Genomic DNA, 16,717 nt, shown 5'->3' on the forward strand with positions numbered 1-16,717 from the left:
CTGCATTAGAAGCCAAACTGGAATTATGGGGGTGACAAGTGAACATTGGGATTTTTGACATGTTTCAAACATTAGCAGAGATTTTGAAAGAGACTGAGCCAGGGCCTTCTTTCTCGCAGCTGGTGCATGATCACCTATCTCAGCTTTCAAAAGAGCTCAAGCATTACTTCTCAACCAGAAAAGACCCCCAAACCGGGAAGGAATAGATCCATGACGTATTTGTGAATAACCCAGGTGAATCGACTTTGTCCATGCTAGAAGATGATCAACTACTTGAGATTGAGCCAGGCGTGGAGGCATGCACCTGTAGTCCCAGCTAGGATCACTTGAACCCAGGAGTTTTAGGTTGCTGTGAGCTAGGCTGATGCCATGTCACTCTAGCCTAGTGAAAGAGCAAGACTCTGTCTCAAAAAAAAAAAAAAAACTCGCAAACAACAAGCACAAGTTCGCAAGTAGACAATACAGGGAATTCCCAATGTGAACAATCTCAATCTTAATGCGGGAACATACAAGTGGGAACATACAAACAAGAACCAAATTCTCATAACCCAAAAGGGGACGAATCCCCCAGGTTCCCTAGTTCTGTTCAACCATGTCTTCCACACCTATGATGTCGCAAATGCCCTTCTACAGGCCTGGAACATTTAAAACCTTCCCCAAATGGGTAGAATCAAGGATATTTGGTGTACACGCTAGGAAAGGGCTGAGGCATAGTGACTCTTCCCAAATCTGTTTCCTTTTCCTCAACAAGGTTCAGGTTGCAAGGAGTTCCCTCTAACTTAGGGAGGGAGAGACGGGAGTTCCCCAGAGCTAAGCAGGCTCCAGCAGCTGCTGGGGTGGTCCCTCACTCTCTCACCAAGAAAAGATAATGCTTCTCCTGGCAAAGACCATGGCTTGACCTGGGGCTTCTCCCCACCTCTTGCAGCCATGGCAGCAGTCATTGGGTGCTGTTCCACCATGGCACCAATGGGCCTACCCAGGGACACCAAATTTTCTTACTGAAAGTTTGGTCCTTGTCCCTAAGGCCAAATCAGTGGGTGAGAACAAAGAACAAGTGGTTTGAGGACCCACTTGAGCAAATGAGGAAGGTGGCAGATTAGCGTCTCAAAAAACTGCCATCCCATCAGAAACACAGGGCTTTTTAAAGGGGTGTTTTCAGAGGCCGGGCTCGGGTGTGAGCAGCCAGTGTCACATGGTATAGTTTTGGGCTATCGTCATTTAACTCTAGTTGGTGGTTTTTGTCAACCCTATCTCCAGTGAAGATGATCTCATGACCTGCAGACAATTCTGTTGAGCCATGCCTGTGGTTTAAGATACTAGAAAACAAAGAAAAAAAGAACATTTTTTTGCCCTGTTGATTACTGGCCTCCGGCAGGAATGCAAGTTTTAATTCCCAAAAAGGATAGGGAGTTTCAAAGAGACAACTCATAATACATTTTGCCCTTTTTCATATCTTTATGTCTATTACAATTATAATTCACAGTTACAAGACCACCATGTCTTGTAACCTTAAGGCCAAATATAAAACTAGGCATAACTCTTAAGAATATTCTTTTTCTAATACAAAATATTTTCAGATCTCTTCTATTGACATGAAAAATAGTTTTGGTTTTTCTCAGAGCAGTTTATAATACTAGGTGCCTCCAGAGGGTTTCTGGTGCTAGGGGTTTTAAGGCTGAGCTGTGCTCTCTACAGAGGGATCAGAGTAACTTAAAGTCCATCTACGATGTGTGAGAGGGACTATGAGCTATTCGCTATGGCCTGGGGCCAGGGCCAGGTCCTCCTTTTCTAAGAATAGCCTCTTTTCAAATAGAAAATGAAAAGTAATCAGAGAAGCTCAAAGAGTTTTGTATCTTTTAAAAAACTAACTTTGATGGCAATCCACTGAGCTAAGGAACAGGTGCGAACAAGATTAGTATTTGAGGACAGCAGTACTACACAGGGCAGGAACCTGACCGCAGCATGGTATGCCCGCAAGCACACTGCAGTACAACTGAACACCTTTGTCCTGCTATCCAGTCCACGTGCCAAAAGCCTAGATTTCTGCTGAAGCATCACTTCATGCTATTATGCGACATACCTATTCAACATGTGAAACCAAATTCAGAATCATCTTCCTATTAAATTAGTGTATAAAACATCTGCTAGTTGAAATCCTGGCCTTTATAGCCACTGCTGTCATTGTTAAAGTACAGTCATTGTGATATCTGCTACCATAGAATTATGTTCTAATGTAAATACCTGTATGAAATAAATGTCAAATTTAAAAGTCATAAGTTCGATTGAACAAGTGCATTTCTCACTAAACCTGTTACTCACAATTGCTTTAGGTTTTGTTATTCCAAGTGTTTAGTTTAACTGAAAGCACACATTTAAATAATATCCCACACTAATCCAAGATTTTGAAGCAGTATTTAGTCAGTAGCCAATGAAAATAGGCCTCCCTTCGGTGTGGAAAAATTGACTGTTAAATTGATTTTTATCTCTAGAAATGATATTAGGTGCTAGGAAAGCATCTGGGCTGCTCTGCATATGTATATATCCTATCCCAATAGATGTTTTTTTGTGAGCAGAGCTTTCTATTAACAGAAATAATATAATTAGCTCTTTTGTATGTGAGGTGGAGGTTACCTTATATATTTAGTTTCCAGGTAGGGAGAAGAAACAGCCTGAGAATTATAGGACTGCATCAGGGTGGTTTTGAAGACCAGAATGAATTCTTAAAGCTTTTCTGGGCTCTGGTAACTGTGACAGAAGAACACTACTCCTATTCTCTCCCTGGTCTTATTTATGAATTATCTCCTTCCCCTCCCTCCTGTTCATAGAATAAAGTAAGGAGGGTATGGATGGGAAATGTTTGGACCCATTTCCTTCTGTAGACATGCACCTCACTGACATGCATTCAGTGTGAAGAGTGCGTACCTGGTACCTGACATTTCTAACATTCAAATGGGAATAGGATTTGAGTGACAGCTGTGTGGGGGCGGGCATAAAGAGCATGGAGCTGGGCAATTGCAGGGCTATGTATATAGTTCTATATAAAAAATTCTTCTCAAGGAAGAGGTGGAAAGGAAGGGACTCTGAATAAGACAATCCGCATTTATCCACATGACCATTCACAATAACTGGAAACACTAAGTCAAGCTACTGATCTGTAGTATCCTGGGGTGCAAGGAGGGACTGAAAACAAAAGTAAGTCACTTTTTTACTATCTTGGGAAGTTAGCAAGAGAGCAACTAGGTCAGGAAAAAAATTTAGGCCTCAATACTTCAATGTATTGGCATTGACTTGGGGGGATTACACTGAGATTATTTTAAAAGCTCTTCTTTCTTGTTCAAAGAAAAAGTAAGAACAGCATTTATAAAGCATATTGCCATTCATTAAATCCCCGTTCCCCAAAGAAATAGAATGACTCCAGTCAACATTTGTGGTTTGATTCCATCTGAGTATAATCTTAACATTTCTTAGTAAATCAGTGTTTTAGTTCTATAAAAAGTACAGATAATCCTCAATTCGTGATGGGGTTACATCCTGACAAATATTGTAAGTTGAAAATGCATTTAATACACTTAACCTACTGAATATCATAGCTTAGCCTAGCCTACCTTAAAAGTGCTCAGAACACTTACATTAGCTTACAGTTTAACAAAACCATCTGGCAACACAATACACTGTAGAGTGTCATTTGTTTAAGTCTCAGGATGGCTGATCAGGAGCTGAGGCTCCCTGTTGCTGCCCAGCATCCCACAGGAGAGCATATCTCTAGCCCAGGAAAAGATTAAAATTCAAAATTCAATGTACAGTTTCTGCTGAATGTGTGTCACTTTTGCACCATCAGAAAACTTGAAAAATTGTAAGTAAAATCATTATAAGTTGGCGATTTCTGTATAGTACTTTGTAGTCATTTCTTAATTGAAAATATATGTTTATGAGATGCAATGGTTAAAAAAAAAAAAAGAGGTAAAAAAAAGTAGGATTCCTTGGGAAAAATAAAGTGCCTATTTTCTCTCTGTGCTTTGACCTTTGCCTGATTTCCATTGTGTGCATTCACTAACCCTTTACCATGACATCTTTTGTGAGCTATGGTCTGAACCAGTTCTAGAGATCTTGAGAGTCTGTACGTTTTATCTGCCTCTGAAGCCCACATTGTAGGATTTGGTAATAAGTCATACTGACCAACATAGGATTTACTGGTTCAGATTCCCCCTTCTGAGAGTACTTGCTGCCAAAACTCCTTGAGTCTGCCTAATCTCAATACAAAATATTGAAATAATTTTAAAATCAAACAAAAATCCCAGAACTGAGAAACATATTTGCTGAACTGAAAAAGGCATTTGAGGTTCTCAACAGCAGAATGGATTAAGCAGAGGAAAGAATCAGTGAGCTCAAAGATAGGATATTGGAAAATATAATGTTAGAGAAGAAAAGAAAATGAAAAAGAATGCAGAATAACTACAAGATATAGAAAATTATCTTAAAATAACAAATTTAAATATTATTGATGTTCAAGAGAAAGCTGAGCAAGAGCCAGAGGTGGGAAGTTTATTCAAAGAAAGAATAACAGAAAACTTCAAAACTTGAAAAAGATATAAAAATCCAGGTACAAGAAGTTCAGATTACCTGCCAACAATACTAAATGTAAATGGACTAAGTTCTCCAATTAAAAGACAGGGTGGCTGAATGGATAAAGAAATAAGACTAAACTATATGTTGCCTCCAAGAAACCCACTTTACCTATAAAGACACATAGACTAAAAGTGAAGGGAGGGAAAATGATATTCCACGCAAATGGAAACTAAAAAAGCAGAAGTAGCTATATGTATCTCAGATAAAACAGACTACAAGTTCCATACTGTAAAACAAGGAGACAAAGAAGGTTGGTCACTATATAAAAATAAAGGGGTCAATCCAGCAAGAGGATTTAACAATTATAAATATCTATGCACCCAAAAAAGGAGGACCCAAGTATATAAACTAAACATTAACAGATCTAAAGGAAGAAATAGACTGCAATATAGTAATATTAGGGGAATTCAATACCCTACTTGCAGTAGCGAACAGATTATCCAGATAGAAAATAAAAAAGAAACATCTAAACTACACACTAGATCAAATGGGCCTAACTGACATTTATAGAACATTTCACCCACTTGCTGCAGAATACAGACTTTTCTCATCAGCACATGGAACATTCTCTAGGACAGACTATAATTTAGGGCAAAAAACAAGAATCAACAAGTTCAAAAAAGTTGAAATCACATCAAACATCTTTTCTGACCACAATGAATTGAAACTAGGAATCAGTAACAAGAGGAACATTGGAATCTACACAAATGCATGGAAATTTAACAACATGCTCCTGAATGATCAATGGGTCATGGAAGAAATTAAGGAGGAAATTTAAAAATTTCTTGAAACAGAAGAAAATAGAAATAAAATACACCAAAATAGTGCTAAGAGGGAAACTGATAGCAATACATACCTACATCAATAAAGGAGAAAGACCTTAAATTACCAACCTAATGATGGACCTCAAGGAATTAGAAAAGCAAAACGAAACCAACCCAAATTTAATAGAAAGAAAGAAATAATAAAGATCAGAGTAGAAATTAATGAAATTCAGACTAAAAAAAATACAAAGATCAACAAAACAAAAAGTTGATTTGTTGAAAAGGTAAACGAAATCAACAAGCCTTTCATTATACTACAAAAGAGAAAAGACCCAAATAAAAAAAAAATCAGAAATGAAAAAGGAGACAAAACAATTGATACCACAGAAATACAAGCATCATTAGAGACTATTATAAACACCTATACACCAACATATTGGAAAACTTAGAAGAAACAGATAAATTCCTGGGCACATAAAACTTACCAAGATTGAATCTTGAAGAAATAAAAAAAACTTGAACAAGCCAATAACAAAAAAATAATAAAAAATCTCCCATCAAAGAAAAGTCCGGGATCTTATACCTTCACCTCAATCCTACCAAGCATTTAAAAAAGAATACCAATTCTACTCAAACTCTTCAAAAAAACTGACGAGGAAGAAATGCTTCCAAACTCATTCTACAAGGCCACCATCACCATGACACCAAAAACCGACAAGGGCAAAACAGAAAAAGAAAACTATAGGCTAATCAATATCCCTATGAAAATAGATGCAAAAATCCTCAACAAAATACTAGTAAATTGAATTCAACAACATATTAAAAAGATCATTCACCATGATGAAGTATTTATCCCAGGGATACAAGGATGGTTCAACATATACAAATCAGTAAATGTGATATGTAAAATTAACATAATTAAGACTAAAAACATATGATTAGTTTGATAGATGTTGAAAAAGCATTCAATAAAACTCAACATCCCTTTATGATAAAATCCTCAACAAACTGAGTATAGAAGAAACTTCATCTCCTTTGCTGGTGAGAATAGAGAAGTGGAAACCTAGGCATCTAACAACTACTTTAATATAGACTACCAAGTAAAAACCCTGTTTCTGACCCCCTGCCTTTATGACCCCCTCTAATTTCTGATTCTTTCTGGGGTTCTGTGAGGCCAGATCTGCTCATTTCTCCTTAGGACTCCTATTACATTCTGTGGGTACCTGCCTTGGCTTTACGAAGTGATTTTCATTCATCCATACACATTCTGTCTTATACTCTGGTTCAATCTTAAAGACATTTTCTATTTTGATCAAAGGTAAAGCTGTGTTTACTTCTTGTCTTTCTGTTGTTTTGAGGTGATTTTCAAGAGGAGGCTGAAGATGTCTTTTCTTTGCTATCTTAAAACTGGAAATCCTAATGCACAACTAAATTGTGCCTCCAAAGTCTCTACTAAGTGAAAAAAAGAAAAAGTTACATCGCCTCGAAACCTTTCTTTCGTTATTTCATGTGCAAAGTAAGGGACTGGGGGTTTCTTTTTTTCAGTTACCTTTTAAAAGGGTATGTTTATTTGCCATTTCAAATGCCATCTATTTTTAAAGGAGCATTATTTATTAGATTTTATCTTTTAGGAGCTCCAAATACAACCGAGGTTGAGCTCCACAGCTACAACACATTATAAATATTTTGAAAAATATTTGCATTATAAATTCATATTCACAAGAATTGTAAAATGTATCTAGTTCATTTTCTATGCAAATTAAACTCAAAGATAACTATACCAGGAATGGGATCTAAAAAGCACATACACACAATGTATAAAAGATGGGTGAAGGGAGAGATTATAAAACAGAATAATTACTTGGCAACTGATGGTTTATCTTGAATATTTGAAAATAACGTTGGTCCTATAATTTCTCCCATATCTTCTTAGTCTGAGCCATTTAATATTTATTTTCTAACAGACAATGTAGCTAAAAAAACTTATTTTCTTAACAGAATTTATAATTAAGATTAGTAAACTTAAGGGCACCCAAGGAAATCTCAAAATCTTTTTAAGCTTTAATAAATATTTGAGATTTTAAAAAAAGAGTAAGCAATTTACAAATATCCTTTGACTATTAATGCAAAGCCGCTCTCCTCCATTTGATCATAAATTTAAGGCTTTTAAATTTGTATAGCAAATATTTTCCACTCTCTTCATTACCAACCCTCATTGTGCTACTAAAAATATCTCTATCTAGACTATCAAGCTTGTGCATTATCTTCCCTTCTTTCACCTCAAAATATTCTACTTGCCATGCATCAGAATCAAAAGGGGGGCTTGTTTAAACACAGATTGCTGGGTTTCTGATTCAGTAGAACTGGGGTGGAGATTTCTCACAAGTTCCCAGAGGATGTTGATGTTGCTAATCTGGGAACCAAACTTTGAGAACCACTGATTTATGGTTATCCTCGATTTCTTTACCTCAATTTAAGAAAAATAAGTAGCATTTCTTTCCTTCTCAACAAGTTTTACTTTGTACTCTTGGTTCCATCTTCATCCACATTCTGCCATTATTTTCTCTATGTTCAGCTTCTTCAATCTTTCTACATGCATAGACCTTCTAGATGCAAAGACCTCCATTTATAAAAGAAATGTACACTAAGTGCCCCATCTAGCTACCATCTTATGTCTCTTATGCATCTATTCACTGCCAAATTTCTAGATAAAATATCCTTGAACCAAAACCTCTACATTCTCTTACTTCTCTCCATTAGTCAGATCATCTTTGAATCAAAGTTCTAGCAGGAAACAGATGGCACTCTCAACTTGGGCAAATTATTAATGAATTCTTTATAAAAGCATGGGCAGGATGTAGGGAAACCACAATGGATACTACAGTAAGCTGGGAACAATGGGAGATTCTTTGCCATTCTTAGGCCTGAATGGGTGAGGGGAAACGACATCATCAGAAGCTGGAGAGAGACAGTGCTGTGTGGAGAGGACTACCTGATAGGAGCAGTGATCTTTCCATAAGTATGGCTCACAGCATCATGGAGGTGGGAGACAAAAAAAAAATCTTCATTCTCTCCTGCCAATATGCTATGTTCTGCTACTGCTAGTGCTCCAAAACGGCTTATACAACTTGATGCCAGAGGGAAAATGAGCTGACTGATAAAGTCCTAGAGTTCAACCTCACCAGACAGAGCAGTGTGGAGAAGAATGGAGAAAGGATCTGAGAGGCAAATAGGAGATATCCAACTTGGTTACCTTTTTTGTTCCTTAGCATCTATTCTTGCTCTTTATATAGGTGACAAATTTGCATTCTCCACACAAGGAACATACAAAGTCCTATGACATATGATTTTATAAGAGATTAGTATAAATTCATATGCTTCTCCTGTATATATGGAACATTCTCCAGGACAAACCGTATGTTAGACTATAAAACACAACTCAGTAAATTTAAAAGGATTGAAACAATACAAAATACATTCTCCAAATTTAACAAAATTAAAAATCGACAAAGGGGTATTTGGGGGATATTCTCAAATATTTGGAAATTAAACAATACTTTTAAGTGATCTCCATAGTTCAAAAAAATCAAAAGGAAATTAGAAAACATTTTGGACTGAATGAAAATAAAAACACAGGCATATAAAAATTTATGGGATGCAGCTAAAGTTGTGCTTAGTGGGAAATTTATAGCTCTAAACTGCCTGTATTTGAAAACAGAGATCTTAAATCAATGATCTAAGCTTTAATATCTGGAAAAAGGATGGCAAATTAAAACTAAATCAAGCAGAAAAAGGAAATAATAAAGATCAGAACTGATGAAACAGAAAATAGAGAAAAATCAATGAACTTCAAAATTGACTCTCTGAGACACCTGTACCCGAATGTTTATAGCAGCACGATTCACAATTGCAAAAATATGGAAACAACCCAAATGCCCATCAATCCACGAATGGATTAGTAAACTGTGGTATATGTATACCATGGAGTATTACTCAGCTATAAGAAATAATGGTGATACGACATCTCTTTGGTTCTCCTGGAGAGAGTTGGAACCCATTATATTAAGTATCCAAAGAATGGAAAAAGAAGCATCACATGTACTCACCAGAAAATTGGTTTCCCTGATCATCACCTAAATGCACATCGGGGAAGGATACCAATTGGATATCAGACTGAGACGGGGGTGAGGGGAGGGGATGGGTGTATGCCTACATGATGAGTGCCTTGCACACCATCTGGGGAATGGTCATGCCTGAAGGTGCTGACTCGGGGAGGTGAGGGGTGGGAGGAGGGGATGGAGGTATGACTACATGGTGAGTGCCATGCACACTGTCTGGAGAATGGACATGCTTGAGGCTCTGACTCAGGGGGATGGGCGGGACATGGACAATGTATATAACCTGAGCTTTTGTACCCCCATGAAGAGCTGAAATTAAAAAAAAAAAATTGACTCTTTGAATAGATCAACACTGATATATGATCAAGGAAAAAAAAGAAGAAAATACAGATTACTAAAATCAAGAATGAAAGTGGGAGGGACATCACCACCAACCTTACAGAACTAAAAGAATTATAATGAAATAATAGGAACAACTTTATGCCAACAAATCAGACAACTTAGATGAACTGGAAAAATTCCTAGAAAGACATAAATTATTGAAACTGATTAAAGAAGATATACAAAACTTCCACTGGTCTGTAACACATAAATATAAAAAAAATCTTCCCACAAAGACCATACCCAGATGACTTCACTGGTTAATGCTATCAAATATTTAAATAAGAAACAATATCAATCATTATAAACACAGAGAAGAAGTATTTCTCAAGGTATTCTATAAGACCAGTATTACATTTATACCAAAGTCAGAAAAGCTACCAAAAAAAAAAGAAACCAGTGACCAATATCCCCAATAAATATAGATGCAAAAATCCTCAACAACCAAAAATCAAATCCAGTAACTCGTTCTGAGGTGCTGTTAATGGTCCATCACTTGACCTACCTACTGGTAAATCATTGAACTCAATATTTTGTATTGTACACTTACCTGTTTGTGTTATGGTTCAAAATTTCAAAAGCTTTAACTATACATATACAAGAAAGAAAACAATGCCTAGTCTATGTCCTCAAAGTATCAGTAATTTAATAAAAGACAAAGATTAATAGAGAAAGAATGGCAGAATATGACAAGTACCCTAAAAGGCATAGTGTTAACAAGGATATGAGAACATAGTCAATCCATGTATGCTGTTTTTATGTTGTTTCATTTTTGAGAGGGTAGGGCGGCAGGGGGGAACCAGAAAAACTTTATAAAGGAAATAGAATTTGGATTGCCTTAATCATGGATACGTAGAATTTCAAAAGTGAAAAGAAAAATTTCAGCAGAGATTGGCATAAGCAAAGCTTGAAGCATATTTGGGAGAAACATCAGGTCAAGTATGGCTCCACCACTGAATGTACAGATAAAAAGAAATCATTTGAACATCAATCTGAGAAAATACGAACTAACTCTAAGTGTAAAGGGAGTAACTTAAATTTTCAGAGCAGGGTAGACATGTTTGGGGAGTATTAGTTTGGAAACTAATTAATATAATGGATTGGACCAGGGAGACAAAGGAAGGGACAAAAGTTAAGGGACTAGGATAGAGATTCTCAAACAATTTCTCAAACCTTTCAGGAGCTGGTGAGATCAAAATTGTTTTCATAGTAATATATATGTCATTTGTCTTTTTCAATCTCAATATCTCAAGTTTTAAGAGGCTATGTGGTATGTGGCACTGCAACAGATTGAATTTGCAGAAGAGGATGAGAATTCAGGGGTCCTCTATCAATTCAGACGGTAAGGAACTAAATCTGAAACAGATATATATTTTTATCTGTAAAACAATCTTTCCTTACTGATTTTTTTATAAAAGTTATTTCTCAAAAAATGTTATTCATATTAGCATGTGACGGTTTATTATTTTTAAATGAATTAAATTTTAGAAGTTTGTTTTAATTTTGAATGGTATTAAATATGGATAGATAAAATCCATATAAATAAAAGCTCTTTGGAGTTCTCAATAATTTTTAAGTATATAGAGGGGTCCTGAGACGAAAAAATTTGAGAATTTCCAGAAAGAAATAAGGACATAAAACATAGGAGTAATGGTAATAAGAATGAAATGGAAAAGATTAAATGAAAGGTAAGAGACAGAGTTGATAGAAATTGAATAATCAATAAATGTGGGGAAAATAGGGGAAAAGGCAAAGAGGAATCCAAAAGTTCAGTGTGGGTGACTTGGGAGAATGACTGATTAAGATATAAGTAAATGAAAAAAGATGAGTTTGGGGGTGGCAAGAATTCAGTTTCAACACAAATTAAATACTGGTCAGGCAACCAAATAGAGACAGCTAAAAAAATGAAATACATAAAGCCTGAGATACAGTTTTGTGGTTACGTGTACAGGAATGACCAAGTGGTTTTGGTATCTTACGTAACAGCATCATCTCAAGCAAAAAGATATATAGGCATTACCATGAATATCTTGGATCACTTGCCCCCAGTTGCTTGGTCAAAGGTTGTTGCAGTTTGTTTTGAAAATGGTTCTTATACTGCCAATTCTGGAAGTTTTGGGGTTACATTTATTTTTAAATAGTCTTTTATACTTTCTTAGGCTTGGCTAAAGTGCTACAGACAATTAGTAATTTCAGAGAGGCAATCTAGTGTAGTTATAGGGAAATCATACTAAAAACATGACTTCATTCTCATTAGTCACTTTCTCAGGAGTTTACTTTCTTCAATTTATAAAACGAAGAGAATATAATCAATAAGCCTTCTTCAGATCTAAAATTTTATGAAACAGCTATCAATCCCCTTATTATGAACAAATAGATATACTCTAGCCTCCAAAAGAGTTATAGCCAACCAACTCAGATGTTAATTAGCAATATATTTTTCAACTGATTACATGTTGTTCTTGTATAAAGCAGAGGTTTCTTAAATTTATTTTAAAAAGCTCTTTAGGACTTGAAGAGGAGTCCTGAATCCTACTATCTTGTCAACAAATTTGACTTTACTTGACCGGCAGTCCTCTTGATTTTGCAAATTTTAAGCATATTCTGCCTCTGACAACTCCCTCATCCCAATGCCCTACCCAGTCATCACCTTTCTAGGCTTAGGAGTTCTAAGAGTAAGTTTTGGTTAATCTTAAAGACCTCTCTATCCATTGACCTTTGAAATTGGCCGTTTTTAGTTTTTCTTCAATTCTATTGGGTCTTTCTTGAAGTTATGAGATTACAGATGAATGAATCACTGCAGGCAGAATAATGTTATTTTTAAGGAAAAAACCCATAACCTTCCTGGGCTTTTTGGTAGCAATATATCAGGTTGCAATTTTAATGGAATAATTTATGAAGAAATACAGTATACAGCAGTACTTATCTTTCACTTTACTAGCAAAAGAGCTCCTTTTTGAACTCACAGACTCAGTCAGCCCTTACCCCTCCCCTTCACAACCTATCCAACAAATACCCATTAGGGTGCTTCCCAGGCAGCATGTATACAGCAAGAAAATTATCACTTTATAGCATCTTTAAATATTATAGATGTCAATTTGCACAGAAAAATCAAAGCTTCAAATGAAATAAATCAATTACTTCAGAAGGCCTCTTTACTGCAATAAAACATTATAAAATTCATTTCTTCTCAATTTACTCAAACACACATAATATAAAACTTTTCACAGGTTCAAATTTGGAAAACTTCTTTTGTAAGCAGTCTTAGAATGCATACAGCATCAACTTAAACATATTAGTGTAGCATATCAGGAGGAATAATTAGTAATTCTTCCTATAATAGATGTCAACATAGTACAAGGTATCAAACACATTAGTAGTAATAGTAAAATGGATCAAGATTATTGTTTTATTACACATTTCCTTACATGTCTGGTGCTTTTGGGTAGAGCTAAACCTGACATAATTGAGTCAGTTTCAGTCATCATTTCATCAACTGAATTATAGTCATGAATTGCCTAAAACATTCCCCTAGGTTTATCTTTCAGAAACTAGAATATTAAGCTTCGCAATTTGTCTATGTACTAGAGCACATATATAACATTTGTTTTTAAAAAATTTAAACACTCAAAAACAAAGCAAACATCATACTTTATATAAAGAAAACAATTTTTGCACTAGATGTATAACACAGGCTCACAAAACTTCTGTTATACAACATTGTAAAGGTAATCATAATCCAATCCTCTTCCTAACTATTCAATTCCTGTATGTATAATTAAGCATTTATTTTAGAAAATTTTAACACTGAGAAATTGATTCTCTTACAATTACACTTTTATAAGATTCTCCTTCCCCACCAAAAAAAACAACCCACTAGGACTCAAACTCTTATAAAGAAACTGTTATCTTGGACTAAACAGTCCAGAATAATTAGTGTTCTTATTCCCTCTCCACTGTACTTCATTGCTTAATGCAAACTGAAGAATGAGCCGTCCAAATTGAATATGGTGTTTGAGCAAGTCCAGCTTTAAATAGACCTAGAACACATTCACAGCCTGATGAAAAAAACAACAAGAATGGAGACACAATTATTGCGGCAAATACAAACTCTGGCCATTAAAGGATCAGAAGTAATGACTGCTCCTATTTTAAACTCATCAATGCCATATTAAAAAAGCAGAGTGACAACAGAGATTGGCAAAATCTTCTAAATTCTCAAATAAAAAAGTTACTTTTAATACACTGCACTTAAATTTTACAATTCACTCATATTTTTCTTTCCATGATTATTCAGAAAAATCAATTCTATTTAACCGTAGCCTAATACGTTTTTCTTCTCATACAGTTTTACATAAAAAGTTACTAAAATCACAATTCTGAGGAATTTTTTAATCATACAAGCTTAATCATATATGCTTAAACTGCATTAATTAGATCCTTCTTATTCTATCTAAACTGATCTGTTACCAAATCTGTAAGAACTCTTTCCACAGCTTTTCTGTATACTACTATAATAATCATAATTGTGAAAAATGCATCTCAACTCCATAGTGAACTAGCATCCATGCTTATTCCACATAGGTACTGCCAGTGGTCCCTGTGGTGTCCTTTCAACAATGACAAACTCATCAGGGTTGCCAAATGCTTCATAGAAAACCAGTAAATCTTGTATTGCACGTTCCTCAATCTGAAAAAAAGGAGGGGAAAAAAGAAGACTTCTTTACTCTTTTACTTATAAACTGAGCAGGAATATATTAGTTTTCCAATTTCCTTTTCCACGGATATAACACAGTGGAATTAAATCAGGTATTCTGCTATTTCCTTAGCAAGGAGAAAGCTTGAGGTCTAAGCTAGAATAATGAGATAACCATCCTCTCTTGAATTTGAATCTTAGCAGAAGGAAAAAGAAACTAAAAATCGTTGCTAGAATCCATTCATTCGAATAGATTTATTCTGTGAAACACTTTCTGTTATTGTACAAGTACTCTCAGCCTTGCTTCTGAACTCCATAGTGCTACTGTGGGTCCTCTCTGTTTCCAAACCTGGTTCTCTGGTCTTTTAGCTAAATCTGTGGAATCTTAAGAGCCCTCAAATGAACTCTCATTTCCTTAAGTTAGCCAGAGTTGGTATCTGTTGCTTACAATCTTAGAACTCGTACTAATACAGAAGCCAAGTGTAGCACTAGATATTGCCAAATTGTCTAATAGTCACTTTTAAAATCTAAAAGAGTCCAAAGCATCACAAAGCTAAAAATATAAGCTTTATAATAATTTATTAGTCATAAATTATCCTGAATACCTTCAATTAATATTTAAATTGCTAGGTGCTTCAGTTTATTATTACATGACATTTACTTTTTTATTTGGTGGCTACAGTCACCTGCCCAAAGCAAACAAAATATAATTTTCTTAAAATCTAAGAATGAAACGTAGTGTGAGTTCTTCCCTAAAGTAAACCCTAATAGGAAGGTTATTTACCTGAATCAGAGCCAACGGTTTTTCTCGACTTCTGATAAGAGCTGCTTCTTGTTGTAGTTCTTCTTCTACAATAGATGCAAAAGTGACCGGGGCTACCACAGAAGGAGCAGTCATCGAGGAAGATAGCCAGGGACTGAAAGAATAATATCGAGTTTCACTCATCTTCCTAAATTTTTGCATGCAAAATTTCCTCTGAAATACCAGTAACACTCTTTTGCAAGGCCACCTTTTTTTCCAGTGACCTACAATATAAGGGGGCCTGGAAGCTCTTGCAGAGATTACAGAATGATGAGGTGAGAAAGAGAGAAAAAGAGAACTAATATTTTATTTGGCTCAGAGTTACAGAGAAAATTTTAGAAAATGTCAGAAAATGGGGGTAGAGCAGAAACAATATAACTAAACAGAAGGGTAATTAAACTCAAACTGTGGAACAGACAGTATTCAGATAATTCATTCTACTCAACCCCATAAGTATACTTTTTTTTCTTTTCAAAGGATATTATTTATTTATTTTTTATTTCAGCTTATTATGGGGGTGCAAAAGTTCAGGTTATATATATTGCCCATGTCCCGTCCATCCCCCCGAGTCAGAGCTTCAAGCGTGTCCATTTAACTTTTCTTTCTTTCCTTCCTTCCTTTCCTTTCTCTCTCTCTCCTCTCCCCCCTCTCTCTCTTTCTTCCTCCCTTCCTCCTTTCTATCTATATTAAGACAGAGTCTCACTCTGTTGCCCAAGGCTAGAGTACCATGGCATCAGCCTAGCTCACAGCAACCTCAAACTACTGGGCTCAGGTGATCCTCCTGCCTCAGCCTCCTCACTAGGTGGTACTACAGGCGTGAGCCATCACGCTCGGCTAATTTTTTCTATTTTTAATAGAGATCGGGTCTCACTCTTGCTCAGGCTGGTCTCGAACTCCTGACGTCAAGAGATCCTCCCACCTTGGCCTCTCAGAATGCTAGGATTACAGGAATGAGCCACTGTGTCCAGCCTTAACATTCTCCTTTAATGCTTAACGACAACTTAGCTTTGGAGGCCCAAAATTAATCAATTAACCTTACTTGGGACTGTCTAGAAGTGGTAAATCTGAAACGTGGTTGCCTTCCGGTCCTGGGGTACCACGAGCAGAGCATCTGCAAAACAAATGTCAAAACTGGAGATTAAAGCTTCTATTACTGTTAGAAAAACTGCTTATTAATAGATATAGAGGAGGAACTATAAGCTCCTGACTCAGTAGACAAATGAGCACAATCAAGGTTACCTTTAAAATTGTAAATAAACAAAATAATCTTTAGATGTTTATAAAATCTTGTATACAAAATACCATGGAGGAAGATACTGCAAAATATGAT

At 35.8% G+C, this 16,717-nt stretch overlaps 1 protein-coding gene across 2 annotated transcripts in view; it reads right to left on the minus strand.

The window, feature by feature from the left end:
• Positions 1-12,808: 12,808 nt before the first annotated feature.
• The window catches only part of IBTK (inhibitor of Bruton tyrosine kinase), a 70,468-nt gene continuing 66,559 nt past the window's right edge, over positions 12,809-16,717 (minus strand). For both annotated transcript variants that reach the window (XM_045543940.1, XM_045543939.1), the window contains exons 27-29: positions 16,427-16,498; positions 15,370-15,502; positions 12,809-14,579 (exon numbers count right to left, since the gene is read on the minus strand). In XM_045543940.1, coding sequence (XP_045399896.1) covers positions 14,448-14,579; positions 15,370-15,502; positions 16,427-16,498 — 337 coding nt within the window. In that variant the 3' untranslated portion in view covers positions 12,809-14,447. The remainder of the gene's footprint in view (positions 14,580-15,369; positions 15,503-16,426; positions 16,499-16,717) is intronic.

This window comes from Lemur catta, chromosome 2 (assembly GCF_020740605.2).
Source record: "Lemur catta isolate mLemCat1 chromosome 2, mLemCat1.pri, whole genome shotgun sequence".
Lineage (NCBI taxonomy): Eukaryota > Metazoa > Chordata > Mammalia > Primates > Lemuridae > Lemur > Lemur catta.